We start from the raw sequence: 17,578 nt of genomic DNA, 5'->3' as shown, positions 1-17,578 counted from the left end.
AAGTGTGGATAAACGAGAATGAAAATAATAAGGATATTGACAGTGTCTTAATGACAGTTTTTTTTTTGAGAAATGTGTGTTTTTAGTAATATCTACTGAAAAATATTTAACATTGGATATTTTTAAATTATCAATTGAACTATTCTCAACAATGAATTATTTTATAAAATTTTCGTTTTTTTTTAAAATTACATTTATTTAATGATATCAAACTTTTAAAGTTACATTTGAGTGACGGTATAGATTATATCGCTTCGTGAAATGAAATGTTATTAAACAATAACAATAATAATAAAAAAATGTCAAATTACAACATCACAATATTAATGTAATCAAGAATTGTATTTGGCGAAAAATTAAACATACAACAATGATAGAGCTTCCAAAAATTGAAAGAAATGTGAATAATACGCAAGATCTGTGCAAGTAAATATCTGTAATACTTAATTTATTTTATGAATCCAACAAATATACAGATGTAGAACATCTAATATAGTACGTTCAATACATTCCTTCAATTCTGGATCAATGTATCTCTAATACCTGACAATAGCTTAACGAAAGTAGACCTAACAATCTAAAGAAATTATGCCAACGTAAAATTTCATCAAATTCAAATTACCTACTAAAATTAGAATAGTAACATACGTATTTACTTTGGTGATATATTAGAATTCTTGTGACCAAACCGGATAATAAATAGGTCTGCGCATCACACAAGAACTGGCTCATAATCATTTTATTGCGAGCGGTAAATCTCTTAATGTTCGTCTGAGTTAGCGAAACTGTGTAAAGTCTTGAGTGTTAATGAGCTAAAATCAGTATTACCAAAAACACCAACAGATGCCGTCCCATTTGCAAGAGTCGAAGACGAGAGTGGAAAGGTCAGGTTCAGCAAACTTCAGCCGAATTGTTACTTGAAAGCAAGCCGAAGGTTGATTGTTTACGGAAATGGCCGGTAATTATCTACCCATCTGCATAATTATAAATACTTGTTTGATTGTTTGTTTGTGAAATGTGTGTTGGGCAACAATAATATGATTAAATTGAGACAATGTAAAATATATGCTGGTACTTTAGGGAAGTTTTTTTTTCTTTTTATGGCTTAGTTGGGCGGATGAGCTTACGGCCTACCTGGTGTTAAGAGGTTGCCGGAGCCCATATACATCTACAAAATAAATGCCGCCACCCACCTTGAGATAGTCTCGATTTTAGAGTACAACGATTATCATACTTTTCAAACCGAAACGCCTTACTCCTTTACCGTAGAAATACGCATTGTGGTGTTAACTATTCGTGTGGGTTCACAAAACGCCCCAATTCCGCTGATTACGCAAATTATAATTTTTGCTGGTTCAACTTTTATTACACGATTATTATTCCTCCATTGTGGAAGACATTCGTGAACTTTGTTATGTTTTTTTTTATTTTTTTTTATTGCCTTTGTAGGCTGACGAGCATACATTACCTGATGGTAAGTGGTCACCGTCGCTCATGGACGTCAACAATGCCAGGGGCAGAGCCAAGCCGCTGCCTACCATAAAGTCTTCTTCTTCTTCTTCTTCTTCTTTGTCGTTTCCTCATTACTGAGTGTCGTGACCACCTTGGTCCAGTTTTTGCACCAGCTTCCTCCAATGCTGCCTGCATTCGGCCTGCTTAATGGCGCCCGGGACGCTGGTGTTTGTGGCCTCCTTGATAATGTCCGTCCACCTGGTTGGCAATCTTCCTCGACTTCTCTTTCCTTCCACGTGACCTACAACTATTAATTTTTCCAAGTTCTCTGGATTTTGTCGGGCCACGTGTCCGAAGTACTTGAGGAGACGCTGCATACAGATTGTACCATAAAGTACTCGTATTTTATTAGAAAAATTGGTACCTGCCTGCGGGATCCGAACACCGACCCAGTCGTATCGCTCAATACGAATGCACCGACCTTTGTATCCTTTAGTCCACGACGACTTCAAATACGTGTTACTTCAAAGACTCAAAGTCAAATAAATAGGATAGATATAGCTGCAGCTATAAAAGTATTGCGGTTTCCACCAGCTATTTACACAAAACTAAAAGACTAATAAACTTCAGAAACTATCACCGGACAGTCCTTGTCCTCTATCCGGGCGGACTCGTGTTGCTATGAAGCAGACCATCACCAGGAGACCAGAGATAGTGAGGATATGTGAAGCTCCAATAGAAAGTACAGCCGATACAACCTATCTACAGCACTTGGAGATGGCTAGGAAAATAGGTGGGTGTGAAAATTTAGGAACATACCATCCGGCTATGGAATAAGCTCCCCTCCCCGGTGTTTCCCGAGCGCTATGACATGTCCTTCTTCAAACGAGGCTTGTGGAGAGTATTAAGCGGTAGGCAGCGGCTTGGCTCTGCCCCTGGCATTGCTGAAGTCCATGGGCGACGGTAATCACTCATCATCAGGTGGGCCGTGTGCTCGTCCTGCATACAAGGGCAATAAAAAAAAAAGAACTGTGACTAAAATATAGTGACCAAATATATGACCTATGACCTACATATAGAATCTTTCTCGCACTTACAGGCGCATTACGCACAGTCAAAATGTGTTGTGCGTTCTGCAGATGCGGGGCCTGTTGTCCATGCACCGCAAGCGAGTATGCACCCCGGGACGCCGAGAGGACCAACCAGCGATTGTCTGACATGCGCAGTTTTGACATGCGCGTCAAAACCGATAGCTTGCAAATGCGTATCATGTATAATTAAAAAAATGAACTATTATTTCACGAGGTTTGTATTTTTAGAGAGAGAGGGAGAGCGAATACACTTTATTGTACACCAAACCACAATTAACATTCAAAAACAGTCAACAGGTATATTTTTACAAGGCGGCTTTATTGATAAAAGCAATCTCTTCTAAACAATTGTTTTATCTTCTATAGAAATACTGAAAAAGGTACAACAGGTATGTTGCGGTATACTATTAACAATACCTAGAGTGGTCTATCAAGATAGACCAAACCATTACGCAGATTATTAAAGAAAAATAATAATATTATATATACCAATATATCTAATAGACATACTACCTCTACAAAAAACCAATTAGGGACACGTAAATTATTTAAACGAAGCCAATATTGTACAGAAAATTCTACCACCATTTAAAAAATGTTTAGTTTCAAAACAAAGGAACCATTGTAACCTGCTCAGTCAGTTCCATTTATTAATGAGTTCTTAATGCTGATGGCGATTCTTTGCAACTTCCGTGTGTCCTAACGACGCCTAGTAACCAGTAATGTGGCCAAGCTTGCGACATCTTCATCATGCTGGTTCAAATCTTCTGCGTGGTTTTTTTTTATTACATTTAACACGTGCTTGCAATCTCAATCAATCCTGCAGCTTCACGATATAATAGAAACGCCAACTTCATGTTTTAAGGTTATTTCGTCGGTGGAGTCCGGCAACCACCTAACACCAGTTGAGCCGTCAGCTCATCTCTCAATCGGTTATACGGAAGGAAAAAGGTAGTACACGTGACCACTCCCGATTTCTGATTGTTCCAGCGTAAAATAATCACGTAGCTACCAACCAATTTAAATATAATGGAAATAATAAATACAAGGATACAAAATTGAGCGGCTCCTTGAGGAAAATGTAATATTAAACGACTAGTATGTGTTCTTTGATGTTATATGAAACACTTTATCATCCAAAAAATATAATTATACCATTCAATATAACAAATTAGATTTATTCAAGGATAGTATTAAATGTTATACGACGCATGTAGTACTTTCAATGTGAAGCTTTCGATTGTTTTTTTTTTGTTTCTTAACATGTAGACGATTTGGATCTACTTGACAAAAAGTAGTCTGAGCCACCTTTGGGTAGTGGTGGTAGTACAATTTCTTCGGTACTCGCCGCTAAATGTTCATTTTCGAGCCTAGACTTCGATTCATAGAAGCTAGACAAAGACATTTATCAGGGTGGGTGGCGCATTTACATTGTAGATTTCTAAGGGCTCCAGTAACCACTTAATACCAGGTGGGCTGTGAGCTCGTCCACACGTCAAAGCAATAAAAAAATAAAAACATCAATCCTTGCCTTGCTCGTGTCCTCTTTTAATGAGACGAAATAAACCATCGAGTTGGCGGCCCATCTTAGCAATAGGGGGCCCCGACACATACATCGTGACTAGAATGGCGCCGAGGTTTCGATTGATGTGAGATGTTAAGATGCTCAACTCTTCAAATCCGGACGCCTGATTGTTTCTCGACGGTGAAGAACCATGCTTTTAGCATGTACAATAATAATAGGGTCGTGTATCCCTCGGTAAGGAAAAGCACTCAAAGCAAAGTATAAAATCTGTTTTGTCAGCTCTATTGCTAGTTAAAAGTCATCCTGCTGTGGCGGGTAGCCATCATACAACGCAAGATAATTGACAGCTGCCTGAATCTCGCTTACGACATTTTCAAGATAAAGCGCATATATACAAGTTCCGAACAACAACAGAAGGACCGTCGGTCTACCGAGCAATATCACGCGCTCGGTGGAAGATCTTTCCTTTCGTCGTTAAACATCCCAAACTGGTGACCTGCGACGAGATGTGAACACGCAACGCACGGGAATCAGGATTCATCATCAGCGCAACAAGAACTTCGGCTACCACAATCCCCTGCATTTTCGCAAATAAAAGCACGTCATTGACAGTCGTCCCACAGCAAGCCAGCATCGCAGCCTCAACAGGACCATCGCAGCCGACTCACCGCGCTTCCTGCTCCTACGGCACGCAACTTCACTGCCTTATCACGCCGCTACAGTTCATCGCAGTCCACGACCGGATCATCAACGCTTGGGGTCACACATCTCCGGCGTGGCAGCTCTGCATCAAATGGACTACGCACGACACGCACGCAACATTCAAGCTCAGTCTCGACTCACCGTAGACTTCGAGCAGCACTGGCGACAATCACGCAGCATTCAGCTCAGTTTCGACTCACTGCAAACTTCGAGCAGCACTGGCGACACGCACGTAGCATTCAAGCTCAGCCTCGACTCACCGCAGGCTTCGAGCAGTACTGGCCCTTGCAAGCTAATCTCAGCACGGACAACGCTAACTAAAAAATTACACGACCTCCAGTCTCGGAGGGGAGTGATGTGGCGGGTAGCCATCATACAACGCAAGATAATTGACAGATGCCTGAATCTCGCTTACGACATTTTCAAGATAAGGCGCATATATACAAGTTCCGAACAACAACATTCGGACCGTCGGTCTACCGAGCAATATCACCCGCTCGGTGGAAGATCTTTCCTTTGTCGTATATTCCTACACTGCTTATTACGCGGCAGAATCAAAATAGCGTGAGACACAACTTTTTGTTCTAAATGCTCTGTCGACCTCTTTCTAGCCAAAATAATTATATTTTGTGATTGAATCTTAATTCATCAAAAAGTGAAATTGAATAAAGTTACTTGATTACAATTTAATAATAGAATAAAAATGAAATAATGTGATAAATAATACTAGTAAATAAATAAAAAATTCAAGCTTGCATTTATTTCATAATTTCTAACATTCAAGTTTTCATTTCGAATATGTCATAATTTTCAATACGTTTTATGAAACCTAAATTTAGCTATCCTAGGCCTTAGCTTTGTCGTATAGAATTTAAATATCAAAAATAATGCGGGCTACCTACCTACATATATCGGGTCGCGTCAATTTCCTTTTACCTATAAATAGATTAGTTTCCGGTCTCGCCACCGGCGCCACGGTCGCTTAATCTCATTTCACATCGATGCGCCAACAACGTTAGACGTTCACGATTTAAATCAAATTTCACCTGTTCGTTGCTGTGAGAAAATAAGGAGTCGTTTATTTTTAACTTACACCAGCTGACGCGAATAAGAGGATAAAAACATGTGTTGTAAAGATGCTGCGAACAGTATTAATTCGATTTGCAAAAGGCAGCGGCTCGACTGTTTTTTTTCAAGTGGTTACGGGGAGTCCGTAGACATCTACAACGTTAATGCCACCACCCACCTTGAGATATGAGTTCTAAGGTCTCAGTATAGTTACAACGGCTGCCCCACCCTTCAAACCAAAACGCATTACTGCTTCACGGCAGAAATAGGTGGTACCTACACACGCAGACTCAGAAGAGGTCCTACCATCAATACCACCTGTGGTCTTGGCTTTGCTAATGTCCATGAACAACGGTGAGCTCTATGCCTCCTCTCTTTACAAAGACGATAAAAAGGTTTAATTTTAACTATCTCTGTGGTTAATTAAATATAAAAGTAAAACCAATTTGATGAGGTTATAAAATAAATCAGCTTAATAGGTTGACGAGATATTACCGTCTAAAATTGTTTTGGTCGGGATATATTTTGTGTAGTGGCCCTTGGTCGTTTATATCATTATACGAAATAGAGTGATATTTATTCAGCAGGATACTAAAACAAAAATGAAAGGGAAACAAAAACATCAAAAGTATAAATCGAATGAAATAGAAAAAAAAAATTGTTGGCTATTGAAAAAAATTGTCTTTGTCAGAATGTACCGTCCAACGATCCTTTGATAAATCCATGTGTAAAACGCGGAAAGATACAAAAGAGATATTATTACGTAACCGGATGACCGGCGCTATTTTTTATTCACAGCTTTTATTTTCCTTCAATTCTAAATTCTTGTTCTCTTCGTCTGCCAATGAGATTTTTTTCCCCCTACCTATGCTGATAGCCTTGAGAGGCTATTTCAGCTTCACCCTAACGTTTGTAGGTGAGCTCACGGGGTCAAACCGGACTGTTGCTAACACTGACCCTACCAAGAGCAGTGTTTCGCAGAATCTACCACCGGATCGGAAACGTGATCCACTGAGAAGATCCGGCGAGAAGCTCAGTGGGCTGTGTCTATGGGTTAATCCGCTCGTCGAGCCCTTCATCGCAAGCAACGGGTTCGACGAGGACGGTGACCGGTGCTTGTGGTGCCTAAAAGCACCGTTAATGGATAAGGAGGATCCGTAATGACGTGCTTTGGGCAACGTCGACGGTTTACCATTCGGTCTACAGAGCCAATGAGATGATATTAGTACAAGGCGCTACAAGTTAGATAGCATATAATAATATTAAGAAACTTTAAATGATTGAATACCACCATCACGCGCCATACGTACGGTCTGTTTGTAAGCTAATTGCAACACCAAATTGAATTGAAGCCCGTAGCGCAACGCCGGTTCGAGGCAATATCGCCATTTAGCAAACATTCCCAAACATTCCTCGGCAATTTAACACGGCATATAAATATTTTCACTGTGGGCAATCTGGGTTATTGTGCTATAATCTGTGTTTTGTTGTGATTGTGCGTTGCTGTTTTACGAAGGAGGGTGTAGTTAGTACGCGCGCAGTGGAAAGGTCTGTAGACTTGGTAACATAGTTAAGTTGGTTTTATTTTTATTTTTATTGCTTATATGGGTGGACGAACTCACAGCCCACCTGGTGTTAAGTGGTTACTGGAGCCCATAGACATCTGCAACGAAAATGCGCCACCCACCTTGAGATATAAGTTCTAAGGTCTCAAGTATAGTTACAACGGCTGCCCCACCCTTCAAACCGAAACGCATTACTGCTTTACGGCAGAAATAGGCAGGGTGGTGGTACCTACCCGTGCGGACTCACAAGAGGTCCTACCACCAGTAGTGATAATATTTTCTATTGTAATGGGTGTACGAGCTCACGTTCCATCTGATCGATTATAGTTTACCGAAATCCTTTGAGGTGAATACTGCCACCCTCCTCGGGTCATGAGCCCGAAGTTTCAACTGTATTCAACCACTCAACACCAGGCGGGCTGTAAGCTTGTCCACACAACTATGCAATAAAAAATAATAAGAATCGCAGACCACTGGAAAGCTTACATGTTAAAATATCTATCAGAGCTACAAATATAAGAGTTAATTACTTATAAAAACCGGCCATGATTTCATCTGTTAAACTTTTTTAAATTATGTCTTAAGGTATTTATTAAATAAAGAACGTTTGTTTCACTTTTATAATAAAAAATACTAATTACGATATCTACTACTCTCTAAGCAGGGATACGGTAAACGGTAAAAGTGTTCAAGCTTCATCGTTGCAGCACACAGTGGGTCAGAGCCGGCGAGTGACCAGGAGGCTCCATCGACCTGTAAACTTTGCTTAGTCAATACTTTGTTACACGCACAATTTAAATAAAACAGTAGAAAGGTTCTGATAGATCGCTATGGTTCCACCGTTATAAGTTTTGTTAAAAATACATCATGAAAAGTTTGTCAATAACTTCAAGTTTTACTACACTTTTACTGCACTAATAAGCTTGCATGGAACGCAGTGGCACGTATACAATCACTCAAATCCACGATCTGACACTGGTAGGGCGTATTATAAGCTTTCACAGGTAGCTACCAGCATCGGACTAATTTCTGCCGCGAATCATTGCTGATATTCAGACAGCTGTTATTATAGTGCAGGACTGACTATATGCTTCATGTGTAGTCAGTCTGATTTCACAGTAGGATACACAACCTGAATGTTGTCTATGTTGACACAGCATTCGTGTACTCTTATCCGACCATGCAAAGCCGCCGTCGCTCGAAACATGTCTTGTCGGATCCTCTGGATTCACTCTCGTTGCTTTTAAGCCTCTCAAGCACCGGTCACGGACGAAGAGTTCGACAAAGTAGCCCATAGACACAGCCCACTGAGTCTCTCACCGGATCTTCTCAGTGGGTCACGATACCGATCCGGTGGTATTCTGCGAAGCACTGCTCTTGCTAGTGTTAGCAAATTCTATCAGATTAAGCCCGTGAGCTCACCCAACCGTCCAGGCGTTGCTGGAATAGCTTGCTCTTGGGTTATCAGCGTATGGGTAGGGAAAAAAATGTTCACGCCCTGACCCGCGACAACGTTGCGGCGTTGCGACGTCCGCAGCGCGCGATTGCGGTCAGGGCGGTTCGTGGATACCGCACCGTCTCGTTTGAGGCGGCGTGCGTGCTAGCTGGGACGCCTCCCTGGGACCTGGAAGCGGAGGCGCTCGCTGCGGATTACGCGTGGCGATGCGATCTCCGCTCTAGGGGGGAGCCCCGTCCCGGCGCGGCGGAAGTTCGAGCGCGGAAGCTTCAATCTCGGCGTGCCGTGCTCGAGGCGTGGTCTCGCCGCCTGGCGGACCCCGCCTACGGGCGACGGACCGTCGAGGCGATCCGCCCGGTCCTCTCGGACTGGGTGAATCGCGACCGAGGACGTCTCACCTTCCGAGCGACGCAGGTGCTCACGGGACACGGCTGTTTCGGTCGCTATCTGCACCTCGTCGCCCGGAGGGAGCCGACGCCGAAGTGCCACCACTGCAGTGGCTGCAACGAGGACACGGTGGAGCACACGCTCGCGTACTGCACCGCTTTCGCGGAGCAGCGCCGCGTCCTCGTTGCAAAAATAGGACCGGACTTGTCGCTTCCGACCGTCGTGGCTACGATGCTCGGCAGCGACGAGTCCTGGCAGGCGATGCTCGACTTCTGCGAGTCCACCATCTCGCAGAAGGAGGCGGCGGAACGGGAGAGGGAGAGCTCTTCTTCCCTCTCGGCGCCGTGCCGCCGCCGTCGAGCCAGGGTTCGGAGGAGGGCGTTTGTCCAGCTCCAGCCCCTATGAGGAGGCACTCTCCTCCCGGTGATGGTCACGGGGCGACCTAAGGGGGTTGAGGCTGCGCCGCACGCTACCGTCACTCTAGCGCGCTGGCACCAGGAGGACGGGACGGCGCGTCGGCGGCTGCGGACTGCGATGCGGTCCGCATTTTCGTCGACGCTGTCGTCGCCGAACATACTGTTGAAGAGCAACCCGGTCGGCGGTGTATCGCGTTCCGACCCGGCAGGCTGGTTCTGGCCCAGCGGGGTATCCCGGAACACCAGCGGCACCGCCCGGGCGGCCTGGTAGGGCCGCCGTACCGCGGAGACCGACGTCGTTGGTCGTCGACTATCGCCTCGACGACCCGTCGGTCGGGCGTCCTCGGGGTGGCACCGCGTGTCTTGTTGTAGTGTTGACCGCGGGAACCCCCCTACTCTGAACGGGTTCTGACCCCGGACGGAGATCGGACGTCGGGTGTAAGAGTGCAGGGGAGTCGTTTAGTGGGTGGGCCCTAAAATCCTTGGGCCCGCGATCTGCTCTCAACACCTGCAGATCGTTGAGTCTCACATACCCCGCGCGCCCCCTAGCCGCGGGGACCTCGTAGGAGGTTCGGCCCCCGGCCCGAAAAAAAAAAAAAAAAAAGTGAAAAAAATGTTCGTGTGGTATGTATGGGCTTCGGTACTTAAAGTCAGGTGTTTTGCTTGCCCAACGGCTGAAATAAATCAAGAGCGCGATCTCGTTCATGGCATGCTGCACGCGCATGTCTTTCTTCTATTCAGATTTGAAAAGTCTTTAGCGATGGACATCCTTGGAGATATTACTAAATGGCGGTAAGATTTATCTATCTTTCTACTACCTCCAAATTATAGCTGTTCAAACGGATCGTATGATTAGACAATTATAAAGTAAAGCATACTATGATTGTTAATAGTGTTCGTCCAATCGGTTGGGCGTTCTAAGGATGTCCCGTGAGTCTGGTTATAGGTTTGACAGCGCAAACCCCTCTACTCTGTTTGGGTTCTAACCCGGTTGGAGATCGGATGTCGGATCAGAAAGTACAAGGGAGTCGTTTAGTGAGTATAACCTTGGTCCCTCGGTCTGCTCCCAACATCTGTAGGCTGTCAAGTCCCAAATACCCCACGTGTCCTCTAGGCACGGACACCGCGTAAGAGGTTCGGCCCGTTAAAAAAAGTTTGAATTCACGAAACGGAATCTGCTTAGAAATGATATGTCCACTTACTTTGGATGTTTAGCATCCCATTCATACATGGCCTTTTTCAGCTTGGTTACTTCGTCAGCACTATCCATTTTAGGTGAATTGGTCAGGGTGTCAGCTTTAGAAGACTTTCCTTTTAGCTTTGTGCTAGCTGTAACAATATTGTTTAATTGAATGTTCAGTTGGACAAGACTAAGTCTAATTGGAATGATAATAGTTGATCTGACTATGTATCAGTAGATACATACATACTGCATATCTTCATTTTTGAATTTACTCTTTTAGGGAAGGTCGGCTATCATTTAGGCGACTTGAATCTTAGATACTGCAGGTAGAAACTATGAGCAGGCGCTGTTGTTCACACGATATCGCCTTTCTCCCGTTCCCTTTGTAATTTGCCCTAGATTATTAACTGTAGCAGCTCTTCCTTACTATTTTAAAGGATTTTCGACCCGCTCGCCAGTGCAAGTTGGCAATGTCAGGCTACAGCCAACTTGTTGCTTATTACTAACTTTTTTCAAATCCCTTTTATGGAGAGACTAAGGGAAAAATAGAAGAAACTTAATTTCAGAATCACTTTACCAGGTTTTTTCGTCAGCTTCAAGCTTTGTCTGCGTTCAATGATGCAGTGATCCAGATATTCTCTGTCACTGACTGCGCATGAAGACTGCGGCATTTTAGTTTCAAAAACACGATTGATCAAACCTGAGAAGAAACACAGTAAACAGAATCTTGGATCTGCTGTTGCGACTCTTGTGTAACTATAATAGTAGTGTTTTTGTGCGTTCGTCATATTTGCGTTCGTCGAGTGTTAAGTGGTTACCGATGCTTGTCGATGTTAGAACGTCAATTCCGCCATGTATCTTGATCCATTACCTCGAATGATCGAAGGCTCGAAGTCACATATTTTGTACTGTATAACCGATGTGGCAATCTTTAAGATGAAGTGAATAACTACTTCGCGATTGATGCAGGGAGGGCGGTGGCAAGTTGTACCTACGGGTGTGCAGGTTCACAGCACGCCTCACAAACAGTAATTCATAAAATTTGTGGATTTGATTTGTGCACTCGATATTATTGCTTCATCATTAAAGTCATTTCTGAATAGGTACTTTATGCGCCTACTTATATAGAAAAAAATATATTTAGTGAAGGATAAGTCCCTGTAGAGTCGCATAATGCGTACACCGGGCGTCTTACCTTTTAGGGTACGCTTGGAATGTTTTAGCTAATACTGTGTTCTGGAAAATGTTTTTATAGAGGATATGTCAAATCAATATTTTAGCTTACTTCACCTTTGCCTTCTACAATTTCTAGCATAGATAAAGCTGACCTTCCTTCAACCTCAGATTTCACTGTTTCGTGAACTAATAATGGCTTCGAAATATCTTGACTTATTCTCGACTTGTTTACTGATTGTTTTTCCTGTAAAATTATTGGTCTTTATTACAATTTGGCCTCCGCAAGTAAACGATGCGTTAGAGCGTGTCGATATCGCCCGCCTTCGTAACTAAAACTAAAGTGTGGTACTGAATTGAACTACTAAACTTATTGGGTGTTTTATTTTTTTAATATTATTGTTTTTGTGCTGGTACGAGTAACGACATCTGTCATCATATAAAAACCCGAATGTTCTATCTGTATCGAGAATTGTCTAATGGCCCCGTGAATATTCTTGACATATATAAGTCGAGTCTACCGAGAATCTTCTGGAAAATTGTAGGCATAATCGACACGATTATAATAGTGTGGCAGCGACGCGAAGGAAATTCTATTCGAAGCATAACAACCTGTGTGCTTAGGCTTAGTGCAAGTTTTTTAATGTTCTCGATAGCGTAAAAGTTAACTGGAATTCGTATGTATTGGAACAGCGCCCCTCGCAGCAAACGGCATTAAGCATACTGAAGGGAAGCGAGGAAAAGTGAATTGCGATAGTACAGTGCAAAAAGTTGACAAACACATACACACACAGTTAATAAATAGGAAATTAATATTTCACAGAACTGGTAATTGTTTTCAAAATCCATTTTATTGACAACACTAATGATCGTTAAATAGCAACCCAAAAAAAAGCATTAAATTAATTACAATCACTTTTGTTTATAGCGTCTAGTTCTCTGTGCTATACATTAACAAAAATTCATCGTAAATCATACAGAATCAATTAAGAAACTATAACATAACTTCCAAAATCAATTTAGTTCACGGATATCGTTAGTTATCGAACCAAAATTAATATTGAAAGGTAAACAAAAGGGAAGTTAACTGTTCAAGTAAACGAGTTAGCAAACAACTGTCCCACGGTCCACAGCTTTTAGTTCCGTTAAAAGCCATATGAGTGCTTTAAAACATGAAGCCCGACTATGCTTTAAAGTTAAATTTTGCACAAACTCATTTGTATGACGAGATGAATAAATTCAAAGTTAAATGTAATGAATCAGTGACTAGCTTTCGTGGGGTCGAGTTTGGTACAAGGTCATAATATATAAAAATGAATTGCTGTTCGTTAGTCTCGCTAAAACTCGAGAACGGCTGGACCGATTTGGCTAATTTTGGTCTTGAATTATTTGTGGAAGTCCAGAGAAGGTTTAAAAGGTAGATAAATATGAAAATGCTCGAAATTAAATAAAAATAACAATTTTGTTTTTCATTTGATGTGTCCCCGTCGGACGGATTCCTTTTGTTTATTTTATACAAAAATTTAGGTCTCTTATTCATGGATTGAGGCACTACGAAGTCTGCCGGGTCAGCTAGTATTTTTTATATTTCTTGGCAAATATTAGTGTTTCTATGGCATGGATGATTTGTTAGTGGTGGTCTGCCCTCGTAAACTAGTTAGAGAAGTCGTTACCGGCAAAACCTTCAACTTTTTCAACTCAGCACATCCGCCAACGGCCTCCCAGAAGTCACAGCATTTGTTCATCGTATACGCATTGTCTTCTTCATTAGGAGTGAAGTCGAATACCACATTTTGAGCTAGACACAGCTCCCCACAACCACCACCGCTAAAAATGCTGCTCTGGGTGGTCAAATTATTTATGTCTGGTGGCTCGGTGTCTCTAGTGTCCAAAATATTTAAGTCCGGCTCCATTTTTGTCTAATATTTGAAAGGTTTGACAGATGTCATAACAAGAACTGTCAGAATACAATGACGTGACGAGTAATCTTAGTTTATTCTTTTGCACTAAAACGTTTTTGACAGTTCGGTGTTATATCAATGGTCAATGTGATTTATTACATATTTACAATTAGTAACATTGTAATCTAGAACGAGTATTATGTCCGTAGACATGTAAAGTACACTGAACGAAATTCCAGATTAATATTAAGTTACATTTCAAATATATTTATTATAATCGTATTATAATACACAACACAGATTGTTTTCAATATCATGAATACAAAATCATACTATCAGCTCTTGTAATCCATTCGAAGCCGGTGTATATTTATTATATAACACTTCGTAAAGACAAAAAAGTTTGTCAACCGATTTAACTGTGATGATTGAAGACCTTAATGCGGTAGGCAGCGGTTTGGCTGTGCCCCTGGCATTGCTGATGTCCATGGGTGACGATAATCACTCAGCACCAGGTGGGCCGTATGCTCATCTGCCTATAAGAGCAATAAAAAGAAATGAACAAATTGTATTTTTTTTTAATGTTAATAACACAAGAAAAAATATAATACATAGAATAAATCTTACGCTATCAGAGACTATGATCGAATTTCAGTTATTCAGCATTAGGCATAATGTCCATATGTCCAATATCCAATTATAAATAAACACCACATCCAATAGTCTATAATGCAGATGGGCTTAGAGCTCCTCTACCCATCAGCAACAATCAAAATATTAATTTATTATTTATTGATTTTATTGTTATTAATCTGTTTTAACGACGTACGTTACACAATGTAGGTAACAGTTGCAAAATGCGTATGAAATACACAAAATACGTTCGTTTCAATAATGTTTAATAAAATACACAAGAAAACACACAAGAAATAGCGATAGACGTCGATGTTGTTGGGACTTCCTTTTCCTTATTCCTTCCTCAATCCCCTATCCACGCCATCTGTTGACACTACAAGAAAAACTACGCGCGTATGAAAATGGCGCGAAGTGTGTAAAAAAAAAAACTAAAAACATGGTGCCGGTGCAAAAACAATAAAATTGTGATTTGTTGATCAATCAGCACATATAACTCTCGCCAGTGAGAAAAATTGAATAGTGCATCAACGAAATACAGAGTGAGTCCTAAAATTTATCCTTTTTCCAGTCCCAAACATCTAAATTCAAAACATATTTAGTGGTCCGTTTCGAGCGCGAATAACCTATGGTAACTAGGGGCATATTCGTTAGAAAACTCTAGTTCTACATTTCATTTCGCTTTAATCTTATCCTAATAACAATATAACTATTATTTTATAATATTATTTTACTATTTAAAGCATAAAATAACAATATTTTTTTTATAAATCTCAAGTGACGTAGGTAGTTTAAGAAATTTCTCGGTTGTAAAAATAGCATTCATTTGCAACATAATTTTTGTATTCAAATTCCAATTATATTTGTATTGTTACTATAATTTACGTATTCTATAATGTCAGAACTCAAATTAAAACTCCTAACAAGTCAACGTGAATATGTTTTTAAGGACATACAAATACTTTATAACTTATCACAACAAATTGCATCAGATTCGTCAAAATTATCTCAATTCAATGTTCGATACAAACGTCTAGATGTTTTACGGCAAGAATATTTAGATCTAACTAATCAAATAAATGCGATAAAACTTGAAATTAATCCTAAAGACAAAATCGATATGCAAGTTGTTAAGGCATTTGACGACATGTATTACGCGATATGGGAAGCGTCCAACGCCGACCCCGGCAACGCCGGCGCATCCGCGTCGCATTACGTCTCACCCAAGCCGTTTGGTCAGCAAGTACGTTTACCAAAAATTAATTTAATCAAGTTTGATGGTAGAATTGAGCAATGGCGGACTTTTTATGATACATTTACGTCGCTTGTACACGAGAATGAGAATATTACAGCAATTGAGAAATTTCATTATTTAATATCGTGTCTATCGGGTGCTGCTTTATCGATTGCCAAAGGGGTACCTGTTACATCTGATAATTATCAAATAGTTTTCGATGCGCTAGTGGGTCGATTTGAAAATAAAAGATTATTAGCTACATCTTATTTAGACAAAATTATACAATTTCAGCAATTGAAAAGTTCTAACATTAATGATTTATTGACATTAAATAATTTATTATACGAAAGTGTCAATGCCCTCAAGGCAATAAACATTCCCAATCTTGGTGAATTTATATTATTCTATTTGGCGTCCCGTACTTTAGACAGTGACACTCGTAAAAGATTTGAATCACAGTTACAGGAAAATTCAAATAACCTACCTACTATAAACGACTTACTAACTTTTTTACAACACTATGTTAAGATACTAGAGGTTAGTGAACCAAGCTCGTCATCTGTTGTACGTATACAACAAACTAATAAACAACTCACAAATTATAAGAGTGCACCTCGCAATGAATGTTTTTCTAAAAAACCTTATTTGAAATCAACATCATTGCCCGTTAATTCAAATATATCTTCAAGTGTCAACACCGGCGCACCGTGTAGCTGTTGTGAACAACAACATAATCTATATAAGTGTCCTAAATTTCAAGCTTTAGGCATACAAGACCGGCTTAATTTAGTGACATCAAAATCTTTATGTAAAAACTGTTTACGCCAAAATCATAACATTAACAAATGTTATTCAAAATTAAATTGTTCTACTTGCGGACAACGACATCATACGCTTCTCCATGAGGTCAATACAGCTGTGAGTGGCATGGTCACAGTTGACGTACGCCCGGACGAGATCACGCGTAATCCCACCTTCGAGTCTAGCACTGCAGCCTCCACTAATGCGTATGTGGGCTACAGTCGCTCGGTGGTTCTTTTGGGTACTTGTGTAGTTCGCGTTCGTCATCCTCGCAGTACTAATCAATCATTTCTTGTACGTGCGTTGATTGATAGTGGTGCTCAAGATTGTTTCATTACCAAGTCATGCTGTCAACGTTTGGGCTTACCATTACGTCGCTGTCCATTAGCCGTAGTTGGTCTAGGTCAAAATGCTGTACATCACGTGACTGGAGTTACTTCTTGCACTGTACTTTCTCGTACTTCAGAAAATCCTCATTTCAACATTAATCCTATCGTAGTAAATACTATAACGAGTAAAATGCCTGCTACAAACTTACCTAGTAATCTTCGTGAATCTTTTAAACATCTGGTCCTCGCAGATGAGAATTTTGATAAACCATCAAATGTAGATTTACTACTCGGCGCAGAACTGTTCCATAGTATTTATGACGGTCAACGCGTTCAGCCCAGTCATGATCTACCGGTAGCTTTACACAGCGTATTTGGTTGGGTCATCACCGGTAAAATTGATACAAACCATTTATCTCCGCCAACAATATCTTCTCTCTTAGCATCCACACGTTCTCTGGACGAGGGACTCAAGCGATTCTGGGAGATCGAAGAACCTCCAAATCAGGTTATTTTAAACCCTGAAGATATTAAATGTGAACAAATGTACTCAAATCTAACGTATCGTAATCCCGACGGCAGATATGTTGTACCTATGCTTCTCAAAGAACCTATCAGTCAACTAGGCGATTCTTTCAACCAATCTTTCTCTCGGCTCG

At 41.0% G+C, this 17,578-nt stretch overlaps 2 protein-coding genes across 2 annotated transcripts; one reads left to right on the top strand and one right to left on the bottom strand.

Moving 5' to 3' along the window:
• The first annotated feature begins 283 nt into the window (after positions 1–283).
• LOC110385397 (uncharacterized) lies at positions 284–2,748 on the top strand. The gene is made up of 4 exons (XM_038016805.2): positions 284–426; positions 844–958; positions 2,083–2,245; positions 2,552–2,748. Exons 1-4 carry the CDS (start codon positions 371–373, stop codon positions 2,731–2,733), a joined length of 516 nt encoding a protein of 171 aa, XP_037872733.1. The 5' UTR covers positions 284–370; the 3' UTR covers positions 2,734–2,748.
• Positions 2,749–8,009: 5,261 nt separating this feature from the next.
• On the bottom strand, positions 8,010–13,972 carry LOC101740194 (uncharacterized). Its single transcript, XM_004927153.4, has 5 exons — positions 13,692–13,972; positions 12,136–12,265; positions 11,423–11,545; positions 10,865–10,991; positions 8,010–8,156 (listed from the first exon to the last, which is right to left on the bottom strand). The coding sequence occupies exons 1-5, from the start codon at positions 13,929–13,931 to the stop codon at positions 8,099–8,101; spliced, it is 678 nt and encodes a 225-aa protein (XP_004927210.1). The 5' UTR covers positions 13,932–13,972; the 3' UTR covers positions 8,010–8,098.
• Between the last annotated feature and the right edge of the window lie 3,606 nt (positions 13,973–17,578).

The sequence above is a fragment of the Bombyx mori genome, chromosome 17 (assembly GCF_030269925.1).
Source record: "Bombyx mori chromosome 17, ASM3026992v2".
In the NCBI taxonomy this organism is placed as follows: domain Eukaryota; kingdom Metazoa; phylum Arthropoda; class Insecta; order Lepidoptera; family Bombycidae; genus Bombyx; species Bombyx mori.
This window is presented reverse-complemented; position numbering and strand designations above follow the sequence as displayed.